We start from the raw sequence: 11599 nt of genomic DNA, 5'->3' as shown, positions 1-11599 counted from the left end.
TCTCTCCTGGGGAAAAGATTTGGTTTAAAAACAGAACTTTATTGGATTATTTACCACTTGCCATTTTCCCACGTTACTCAGCAAAAACCAACGAATTCCAGTTGGCAAAGGTGTTACTAGAAAGCACGCATTCAGGCTACAATCTTGATGGAGACTGTGTCCTGTCTGCACCACAGTGGATCTCCTGTGGACACGGGGTTACTTCTTAATCTAATCAGCTGGGAAGAAGTGGTTAGCAGAGTGTCCTGAGTTAACCTGCTGATGGAAGCTCAGGAAGTCACACTATCATCATGAAATACTCGGGAAGAACAAGCGCGTGAAATTTCAACAGAAATCATCGTTATCTCATTTCATCTTCACACAACCCCATGAGGCAGCCATGACTGCCTCCGTTTTGTGGACAAAGAGAAGGAGGCTGGGGAGGCAGAGACCCCCGAGGTCCCACATGAGTGAGTGGCAGGGCAAGGACCCTGACCCTGGCTTCACATCTTTTTCAATATAATCTGCTGACTTTGTTCACAATTTGTTTTTGAACCGCACTAACACTGCAATGATCATTCTACCTCTGCCTTAGATTAATAGTCAAATCTCAACTACTCAGGAGGGAGAGCAAGCATTTTCCCAGAAGCAGTACATTAATCATGTGTAAAGTGACAAGTTTTTAAAAAGGACAGGAGAAGCCCAATTACTTACAGAAATAAAATACAGCAGCAGAATAGTACTCTGGTCTCAAATGTGTTTTCTACACAGAGCTGCCTTTAAACCCTGAGCAATGGACAGGTCAGCCAGCAGAGAAGATCTTTTCCAAATGATACCTTGAAATCAAACTGCTTTTATTTTCTCAAAATTATGGTAAGTAAGCTTGCCTTGGACCATGCCTGCAGAACCTAGCTACAGAACCAATGGGCTTCTTTACCCATTCAACTAAGAAATGTAGCCAAGATGAGCACCAGATGGCAGGTCTTAAGCAGATGCTCTAAAGGAGAGAGGAAGGGTGGGGCCATTAATTCAATTAATTTCCACCAAGCCCCAATCTGCCTAACCTGGTTTGAATCGGTTTAGATAGAAAACCTTATTAGACAAGAACACCACAATTCACAATGGTTCCGTGCTACAGATGCCTTTCCTACCTGTAATGCTTACTTAAATGGGGTCTCCACAGAAAAGGTGACAAAAGAAAGCTCATGTTTTATATGAACAAAAGGCAAAAGACTGGTTTCCAATGGCTCCAAAGGATGGTGGAGACACTCAAAGAAAGTTCTAGTAAAGCGACCGATGCTTATGGAATTCTCATGAGAAAGACACAAAGAGACGTGAAAGGTTTTCTAACAGTGGCAGTAGTATTAACCATGACCTTTCCTAACTTCTACTTCTGCTGCATGAATGAAGGAAGGACTCAGTTCAGGTTCAAGCAAGAGCTGAGTTGCACGGCAACACTTGGTTCTGAGATATTCAGGCCACGGTCCATGTCAGCACAACAAAGAACAAGATGGGAAGTTCCAGTGCAAGCAGAATTTTAACTGAGGCCGGGAGGAGAAAACAAAATCAGAGAAACACCAACATTGCCAAGGAGCTCGCTTTTACTGAGGGTTCTGGACATGCAAAGGCTTCAGCGGAGGGACAGCAGAGCCGTGTCACCACAGATGCTTAGAGAAAACCAGTCACAAACTCAGGTGATGTCTCACAGGTTGATGATTTTTAAATGGAAACAAACAAAAAAGGAGTATGAAGTGGTAGCAGGGCAATACAGTAACACACCCGAGGCAAAGTTCCAGTAGGAAGCGATAGTCCCATCAATACCCCTCACACTGGGTCCGACTCCGTGTATGTGGGAAGTCACTGAAGATTTGGGACGAGATTTCTACCTGTGAACAACATCCAATCTCCCTTCACGCTAAAGAGTCATTCTGAGTTGCCGTTTGAGTTACAAACAACAATTGTGTTAGTCCAATACTGCTTGCCATGTCTGTATTCACTGCATCAAGGAGTTGGAACGTTACAAGCTTTCTCAACCGCCTATGCAAATACTTTCTTTTACCCTGTTTACTTACCTTGTGTTTACCTTGGCAAATAGAAAATGAGCCAAACTAGCAGTAAACACATTATAGAGTCAGCTGCGGGCCAGGTCAGACCCCGCTCTCTCAAAAGGTGAGATTCATGCATGCAAGGTCACTTAAAAAGGTGTGTTATTAATTGCAACAGTGCTTCTGTCCGGGTTTGCAGAATGCATACCAGGTGACTATGCATGCAAGAAGGAAGTAGTTATGGAAATGAAACACAAATAAAAAAGGCAAAATATTGCAAAAACAAATTATTTTATTAAGTGCAAAAACAAGCCGTAGGCAATAAATATATTAGCTCTGGTACATGTCCAAAGACTTCGGTGAGCATTCTCTCCAGAACATATTAAGGCAGTGAAATTATTCTGAACATACAGATTTAAAAAAAAAAGAAAAGAAAGCAAGTGTCACACGTCCCCTTACACATGCTTGAAAACATCTGGGACTTTACATGAATTTCAGTTTGGGCTCAAAGAGAATGTCTGCTCCGTTTGAGAGTTTACAACAGATAGAGTCTCTTACTTCGAGCTCTAGCACTCTGAACTCTAACAGCTCATTCTGATCCTTCGCGTCTTGCATTTCGTTCTTCAGCTGGTTCTCTTCCATTTCCAGCCTGTAAATCTGGAGCAGAAACACCTGTGGGTTAACGGGTGGGAGAACCACTGTCTCTCACCAGGGGCCATGAGAATGTGTCCCTCGATCACAGACCCCCTCGGTGTTGGCCTGAGGACACAGGGGCTGTCATCAGGGGGCGGGTGGGAAGGGGAGGCTTTCAGCGAGTGGGTGAAGAAGGCCTTTTCTGCTCCGGGAGCTGGGGATGGCACAGACGGAGGCCGCGCCTGCTGCGCCCCTGCGGCCCCGAGCCTGGCCCAGCACGGGGGCCAGATGTTTGCTGAATACACGAATGGTGGGGAAACTGAGGCATGAAGCGATTAAGTCCCGTCCCCAAGGTCAGTCGTGGGGGAAGCAACAGTGATCCCCGAGCTTGTCTGAGTTCCTTCCGACCCGGCCCCCCAGTCAGCCCACCCAGAGTCCGGCAGGAAGGCACCCTGTACTCCCCAGAGTGCTCCTATGGGGAGCCCGAATGGTAGCAGATCTCCCCAAAGCACAGTCTGGGAGGGGGATGGCCTGGGTCCCAACCCCCCTGGGAGACCCTGGGCCAGCTACGTAGCTGTCGGTACCTTAGAGGCAAACAGCAGCCCCCCCCACTAGGCTGCCTGCGGTGAGACTAAGACAATGCATGGAAACGAGGGCCCCAGTGGGTCACGGTCACCTTTACTCCCTCCTGTCTCTACTGGGGTGGTACCGCCCCACCCCCGGGAGACATTTGGAAACACTGTGAGAGCTTTCCGTGTCTCCCAATATAGCGAGCAGGACCAAGGATACAAAATCTCTCCCTACGCACGGGGCTGCCTCGCAGGACAATGACCAGTCCTGTCCCAATGCCCCAGATGCTGTGGAGAGACATGGGACAATGGATGGCCACACAGCGGGCCAGTGCAGAGCTGGGACAGGGCCGCGGCCCCCCACCCAAGGGGGCAAGGCTGGGCTCCTACAGTTGGGGCATTCTAGGATGCTTAGAAGCTACGGCCTAACCCAGGTCCAATTCCACTAGTACGGGAGGTGCAGAACAAGCAAATCTATCGGGACAGAAAGTAGGTTGCCAGGGACTGCAGGGTGAGAGATGGGGAGAGACTACAAATGAGCACGAGGGAGCTTTACGGGAGGCTAAAAAAGTTCTAAAAATTGCATGGTGGCGGGACTTCCCTGGCGGTCCAGTGGTTAAGACTCCACACTTCCACTACAGGGGGCACGGGTTTGATCCCTGGTTGGGGAACTAAGATCCTGCATGCCGTGCAGCACAGCCAAAAAATTTTTTAAAAGATAAAAATGGCATTGTGGGGATGGTTGCATGACTCAGTAAATTTACTTAAAAAAAAAAAGCACTAATGGTTCACAAATAAGAAAAAAATAAAGCTAAAGTCTTGTCCCGAAGCTATAGATCTACTCGCCAAGCTGACTCCTTGAGAGAGCTCTGGCAAGTTCCTTGACCAGAAAGTTCCATGACCAGAGAGGGAAGGCCAGGCTCAGCTCTGCCAGCGCCACGGCCTCCGGTCCATGAATTGGACTATGACCGCCGAGGGCCTGCTTGCCAACCAGTGCCTCAGGCCCATGCACGGGGAGCAGGCGGGGGAGGAGGTCTGGAACCCAGGGCAATGGCAGAGGTGGCCTGGAAGCCCAGCATCAGAAGAATGGGCAGCCCCAGTCATGCCTGCCTGCAGCGTGCTCTAACCCAGTTCTGTGGACCCCGCCCCAGAGGACAGAACCAGGACCCGAGGCCGGGGGCCCCCGGGAGGGGCGCGGGTCCGACCCCTGCGGCCAGAGCAGGCCTCTGAAGCCCATGGGGCTCCGTGACCCCCTGCGGAGGCGTCAGGGTGTCTGCGGCGCATACCACGACCCCCTGCGGAGGCGTCAGGGTGACCCCCTGCGGAGGCGTCAGGGTGTCTGCGGCACATACCTTTTCCAGCAGGTCTTGGTTTGTCCTGATGAGCAGCTGCTTCTCTTCCACCCATTTGGAATCCTAAGGAAAAGTACTAAATATGTTCACACTCATTGAAGCAAACAGACAGCTAAATAACAAATAAAGGGGCAGTGGGAAAGGTCACTTCGTATGAAACTTTCTATGAAAACGTCAGAGAAAAGGACAGCAGTTAGAACGATCGCATCCTCCCTCAAAACCTGAAAAAGAGAACCAGCGGGTCTGTGGCGCATCCCTCCTCCACCTCTCACGTTCCTTAAAGCACAGGGAGCGCATCTGTATCACTGACAGAAAAGCACCTGTACGGCGACTGAGCTGGCCCCAACAGACCCTCCCCTGGCTTGTTCTCTGCGGCCCGCAGCCCAGCGCCCAGGCCGCACCTCAAGGGTCTGCCCACACTCAACACACCTGGAGTCATTACAGTAACACATTTCTGCTCATCCTAGACCCTCTGCCCGTGACGCCCTAACCAAGTCTCTTTGCCTGGACAAGTCTTGTCCAGGAACGTTCCAGGAGCACGAGGCGCTAAGTCTGCCTTTACACCAGCATCCTGAGTGCCTAGCATGGTGCTTGGCACACAGCTGGTGCTCAATAAACGCCAGGGGATGGATGAAGGAGTACACGAGGGAACCTTCTTCCTCCCTTCCTTCTACCCAACATTATCACCCTGCGCCATCCCTGGGTTGACACACGTGTAGGTCCCACGAGGCTGAGTCCCTGTGAGGACAGAGCCAGTTCCATTCATCTTTTTTCCTGTGGGAGGTTGTTGGCAACGTCCCTTCCATCTCTGTGCCCCTTTGCAACGTGACTCTGCAGCTCCTTCCATGGAGAGATGCATCTCTTCCTGCAACCTCGAGGCTGGGCGTGCCTGCAGCGTGCTTTGGTGACTGGGATATTAGTGAATATGATACAGGCAGAGGCGTGGCATATACTTGTGCTTTGGGGCCTGCCTTTTCTTCCTGCCCCCAGACCACCAGGTAAAGGAGCCAGGGTAGCTTCCTTAAGGATGAGAGACCATAAGAATCTGGCCAACAGCTGGCACCAATGCAAAGACAGGACAGAGAGACCACTGGGGCCATCTATCCCCAATCGATCTACCAACAATGAAGCCTCTAGAATGACCCCAGGTGAGACCAGCAGCAGAACCACCAGCTGAGCCCAACCCAAACTGCTGACCCATAAAACTGTAGCCAAATAAAATTTTTGTTATTGTAAACAACTAAGTTTGGGGGTGATTTGTTAGGCGGCGATAGCTAACTGATACATTATCCCACACACCAAGCCCAGAGCCTGGTGCAGGGCAAGGGCTCTGGTAAGTGCTCACCAAATGAATGGCCATGTGCTCTGTCCCAAACTGGCCTCTTCATTTAGTAGGAACTGAGGGCAGAGCGGGCCCACAAACAGGGCCTAGCACCCTCAGGTAGGAGGTTAACTTATTCGTAGACTGTGGTCGGGTAAGTAACAATCCGTGAGCTCAGCCTGGAAGAGGGAAGCTGAGGTCAACAGCCGGTTAGGACAGGAGTCTGAAAACAGCTTGATCTCTCACCTGGACTCCGCCCAGCTGCTGCTGAGTCTCCCCTTCCCCTATGTGTTAAGTACTATTATTAGCCCCATTTTAAAGACGAGGAACCTGAGGCACAAGAGACCACGTAACTTGCCCAAGGCTGTGCAACAGGTCAGTGGTGGGGCTGGAATGTGGTGGGTTTTACTGCAGCGTGTGCCCTGCACTGCACTCCTGCCTCCACAGAGGATTCTGGGCCATGGTTACGTGACCAGCTCCCAAGGGCTGGCTGCTACCCTGTGCCCAGTCAGTCCTGCATAAATGCTGCCACAGTGAACTGCTCTGTGCAGGCTTGAGTTCTGGTTACTAGCCAGCTGCCTCCATTTGAATGTCAGTCACAACCTGAGCCCTCATCCCACTGACTGGACACCAGACTTAGTTCTAAGCCATTTGCTCCGTAGCTCTTCCTGAGCCCCCGTTAACCCTCCTGGAGCCTCTTACAACCCCTTCCCTTACACCCACCTCCCCACTCCCTGTGTCCCACCGTAGGGCCTCTAGTAGCCCATGCCAGACCTCCTCATGTTACCTCCTGCCCTGGGGTTGGGGCAGTGGTGCCACCACACACTCCACCTGCCCACACACTCCCTGGCACCCTCACAAGAGGCAGGAAGTGTGCCTGTTTAGGCTGAGGCACTGAACAGCCTCTCCTGGCCCCTGTCGAGGAGGATGTGCTAGGGATAGGCCAGTACAAGATGGCGCTGCCTCCAGTGCTGGATCCCTGAGTGACCACATGGAGCGGAGACCCTCTGCCTGCAGGAGGACATGCGCATGTCCTTACCACAAGGACAGAAACCTTGTGGTAAGCCACTGAGAAGTCCCGGTTATCTCCTTCCACAGAGAGTTCTGACGTGGAGAGCATGGCCCACCCGTACTGACCCCTGGGTTCATGTTGCTTTTAGATGCTAACCTCTGAGAGGCTGGACCTCCACCCAGAGCCCCTCAGGGTCCCCCCACCCCAGGGGATGGGTCTGGGCCCAGGTTTTGCCTCTCGACTGTGTCCTGCTGTCAACATATGCAATGAATTCAAATTCAGAGAACTCATGCCTAACCAAATTCAGAGAAAGCGCAAACGGAGGTGACTTTAATCTGAGAAGCTCGGGGCCCAGGTCTTTATGTGGCAGTCACCGCATGGAATCCCGAGGCCGCCTCTGCCTGCCATCACTCAGAGCTAGCTGCAGGTTCCAGTTCTTTTCCACAACTGAATCCTCATAGGCAATGCCAGCTTTTCTTCCAGATTCAAGTCAGAAAAGATTTTGGTGACCACTTTACTTTTGGAATTGTCTCCTATTCTTGTGCATTTGACAAACAAACAAAGAAAAAGCCAAGTCAGGATCTCATAACGTGTCTGATTTTTAAAAGCTCGGTAAAGAGGCACGTGAGCTGGGATATTCTCGCCTGGTCTCGGCTAGTGTTTTTTTCTCTTGTCTCCGCAGTGAACGATGCAGATCCACAGAATAGTCCCCTTGGCACCAAGGCCCCAGGGCCACCACCGAGGGAACAGAAATGTAAACAGCCACAGAACACATGACCGTTTCTTCTCACCTGTCCCTTCTCAACCAGTAACTTCTCCAGATCTTCGATTTTGGCCTGACACCTCAGCAGATCAGCTTGGAGCTGTTCCCGAGTCTGAAATGAAAAAGACCAGGAAGTGAGCATGTCACCCTGGATGGTGACAGGAGAGTGGAAAGGACCAGGCTGCAGGATCCAGTCCTAAGAAACGGGTCCTTTTTTAGGAGCACACGTGCAAACTGGCCTGCTTGGTTCCTCTGTCACCTACAGGTGTGACGTGTGTAAGAACTGCAAGGTCTTGAGAGGCTGTCAGTGCTACCGCCTCAGTTTAGAAATAAGTCTGCAGACTGGAGAAGGGGCCAGATTCTTCACTCACGTCAGGTCCCAGCCCAGCTGACCAAGTGCAGTGGCTGCATCACGAATGCCAGCAACACTTTCATGATTGCTTAGCCCGTCTCGTGGGCCTTTGCCACCTAGAACAAGGGCTGAATTCCAAAATACCCCAAGGACCAGGCAGCTACTATAAAGAACGAAGCCAACTGGGTGTGGGGTAATAGGGAGGGGTGGGGACTGTGGCAAACCAGAGGCACACGTCCCATCTCAGGGGGAGTGCCACCCAGTGGTTGCGGCCAAATGGGACTATGTGGAACGGGAAGCCCCGTTCTGCCAGGTGTTCTGAGTCCTCGAGAGAAGCCAGGAATTGGGATTTTTATGTGAAATCTCCTGACTTTTAAATGCTGCAAGTAGACGAAATTTTTAATGAAAACCACGATTCAGCCCAAACCACTTCCAGCAGTATACCTCCTCCAATCTATCGGTTACAGGTGGAACGCTACTGTAGCACTAGAAGCTTCCTTCCCCCAGCCTCACTCGCCACCTCCCATCTCACGGGGCTGTTGTGGGAATGAAACGGGGACGCGCTGGGGTGAAATGTTGGCCCCAGCGGGTGTGCTCCCTGGGAGTCCCCCTCGCCTTCAGAAGGAAGGGCCAGCAGACCCTGGTCTGTGTGACTCCTGAAGGTGGGGTGATGGCCAGTGAGTGGATATTACTACAAGGCAGAGCTCAGCCCAGCACGAGGGCTGGCGTGGTCCAGACCTGCGTGTCCAGCAGAGCGCCGTGTGGGCTGGGACACCCCGACCGTCTCTGCCTGGGCTCCTTACGGACAGGCTTGAGGGCTCCTCAGCCAGGAGAGAGGGGAGTCTGTTTAACAGTGAGCCTGATTTCATCACTGAGTCTTAAATTCTGAAACCGTTCTTGCCAATGGACGGCGCACACGACACGTGTGCGACGGCAGCGTTTCTTCTGCGATTTCCACTGTCACACTGAGGATGGGCAGATAGTCCCCGTCCGGTTTGCTAAACACTGGAATGTTGCCACGGCGGAAGCTGTTAGGCGTCCCCATCCTCGCTCAGCACCCCTATGGAATCCCGATGCCGGAAAGGGCACGAGCCACCCGGCCTCTGCCCAGACGCTCGCCGCCCCGCCCGCCGCACCTACCCGGGCCTCTCGCTCGGCGTCCAGCGTCCCCCCCACCTGCTCCTGAAGGAGGGCGTAGGCTCGCTGCAGGGCCTGGTACTCCCTGGTCAGCTGGCAGAACCTCAGGTCAGCCTCTTCTCGGGTTGTAGTCTTAACGTCATGGAAAAGAAAAGCACAAGGAAGTGCGTGACTTGACGTGAACTGCGATGCCAGGGTCAAGTCAGGCAAAGCGCATGTCCAGATCTCACGACTGCTGCCAACAGTTACACAATGACCCGGTCACTGCCAGGACCTAACTGGAACTCTGGAGTGAAGGGCTCGGGGACAAGATGCCTTCTCTGCCGTCAGCGCCCTTCCCAGGAGCTCCCTGAACCCCGGGAATCACTCAGTCACGTGCAGGCGAGCAAGGGTGAGCCCGCCCCGACTGCACGACTGCACGGTGAGCATCTACGTTGTAAAGGGCGCCCCTCCCACCCAGCACGAGGAGCCCTCCTCATTCTGGGAGTTTCTCCTCAGGAAACAACCACTCAAAGAGCATCGCCGCAGTTGTGAGAAACTGGAATCCGTGTAACACCTCTCATCTGGGCCTGTTAGGTTAGAGGCACGTGCAGATCCATGAGGATCTGCTCGTGACAGAGGGTGATGTGCAACACAGTGTTTGGTGTCAAAAGATGCCTGTTACACATTCTTGGTGAAAAGAGCAAATCAAAAAGCATGTGTCTGACGTGATCACGTTTCATGGGGTTTCCTGAGTGAACCCCACCAGGTGGGGGAGGTGGGGGAAAGTGAAGCTACTCTTCCCTCCCTTGTGGCTCCAGCTCACCAGAGCCACGGTCACGGACGCGGGCGTGCACAGATGGAGAGTCAGGAAAGCGTGAGGGCGCTGAGCCACGATGAGAGGCTCCAGGTGGCTTTCACTCTGCTCTCTACCCTTCTCAGTGCTGCTTGGATCCTCTCCTACAATGATATGCCATCTTCATATACATGGGTGGTGTGTGCGTCTGTGTGCGTGTGCATGCATGTGCGTGTGTGAGCACAGGGGGACGAGGAACAGCCCGCCACTCAGCAGTTTCAATGACAAAGGGTAAGCAACAACGCAGTGGCCACGGATCTCCTGTGTGAAAGCCGTGCTGGGGAAGGAAGGGGTCCCCACGTGCTGCCAGCGCCCCCATCACCATTCTCGGAACCTGTGAAAGTGGGGACCACCTTTCCTGGACGCTGGACTGTGATCACACAGGTCCTGCAGGGTTCGTGCCTCACAGTGAGGGAGCAATGCCTGCAGCGGCCAGAGGCGGGAGGCGCCGTACAAGCATCCCCAGGGTGAGGTCCGCTTACGTCGTCCAAGTCCTCCTCGGGCGTGGCCGGAGCCCTGTCCGTCCTGTCTGTGTTGCAGGACGTCTCTGACAATGTTTCCGAGTCCACAGACTCCTCGTCAAATCCAAAAAATGTCTCCACAACATGCTTCTGTAAAAGGCAATTTGCATGACATGAGGAGGGGACTCAGAATCACCTGGATCCTCCATCCCGTCTTCCCCGGGGCAGAGGGGGCTACGATGGGCATCTGGGCCAACGGGGCATCCCAGGAGGTGGGTCGTAGGGTCTGTCCGGGATTGGCTGGGGGAGAAAGGGGGCGCCAAAGGTGGTCAGAGGGTGGAGGGTTGCCGCAGAGCGTGCTGGCCCAGCCCTGGCTCCAGGCGCATGAGCTGATGACCTTTTGCAAGTCAGCCCCTTGGCCCTTCTGAGCGCCAGCTACTTTCTCCATCGGACAGACATGGGACCCCCCCCCTCACCTGTGGGCACAAAGTGAGGTCACCAAGCACCACGCCCAGGGCAGTACGAGTGAGCAGCATCCTTGCTGTACTGAGGAGGGGAGGGGAGGGGAGCCACGTGAGACGTGGTGTTCTAGACCAGGCACAGGGGAAGGTGGTGAGGCAGACTGTCCACGGGTGGACCCTGGGACCCCAGCTGGACAAGTGTGGGCCCCAGGTCCTCACCAGACGTTCCCCGTGAGGCAATTTTAGTTTAACCGTCTGTCATGGAAAACTTGGAACACTTACAAAACGAGAAGGAAGAGCGTAACCGACCCACATACAGCCAATATTCAGATTCAGAGGCAATTTTAAATGCTCTGTGTGCTGGCCTCCCGGTTACCCTGCCCAGCACTTCTCCCACCCCAAATATCACAGGAGATGGGGCTTCATTCACTCATTCATTCATTCATTCATTCATTCAGCAAACACCTGACTGAGCGCCTTCTATGGGTCAGACACTAGGTTGGGCCTGGGGGCTACAACTAGAGCAAAACCAGGCCTGGTCGCTACCACAAAGACCTTCTGTCCCCTGGGGCTGCAGATGTCAACTCACAATCACCAGATCAACATCCCTTGTCCAGAAACACTGGCGCTTTTCTTCCCCAAAATAGCCTCAAAGAAGGATTTTCATTTGTTTTTACAA

At 53.0% G+C, this 11599-nt stretch overlaps 1 protein-coding gene across 4 annotated transcripts in view; it reads right to left on the bottom strand.

Annotated features, from left to right (window-relative positions):
* Positions 1 to 2505: 2505 nt before the first annotated feature.
* Positions 2506 to 11599, bottom strand: part of LOC115857266 (janus kinase and microtubule-interacting protein 1) — a 100824-nt gene continuing 91730 nt past the window's right edge. For all 4 annotated transcript variants that reach the window (XM_060299139.1, XM_030864174.2, XM_030864176.2 and 1 more), the window contains 5 exons: positions 10481 to 10609; positions 9167 to 9295; positions 7703 to 7786; positions 4579 to 4641; positions 2506 to 2681 (listed from right to left, as the gene is read on the bottom strand). In XM_060299139.1, the coding sequence (XP_060155122.1) occupies positions 2508 to 2681; positions 4579 to 4641; positions 7703 to 7786; positions 9167 to 9295; positions 10481 to 10609 (579 nt within the window). In that variant the 3' untranslated portion in view covers positions 2506 to 2507. The remainder of the gene's footprint in view (positions 2682 to 4578; positions 4642 to 7702; positions 7787 to 9166; positions 9296 to 10480; positions 10610 to 11599) is intronic.

Source organism: Globicephala melas, chromosome 5 (assembly GCF_963455315.2).
Source record: "Globicephala melas chromosome 5, mGloMel1.2, whole genome shotgun sequence".
NCBI classification, from domain to species: domain Eukaryota; kingdom Metazoa; phylum Chordata; class Mammalia; order Artiodactyla; family Delphinidae; genus Globicephala; species Globicephala melas.
Note: the sequence above shows the minus strand (reverse complement) of the source record. Positions and strands in the feature narration are given on the sequence as shown.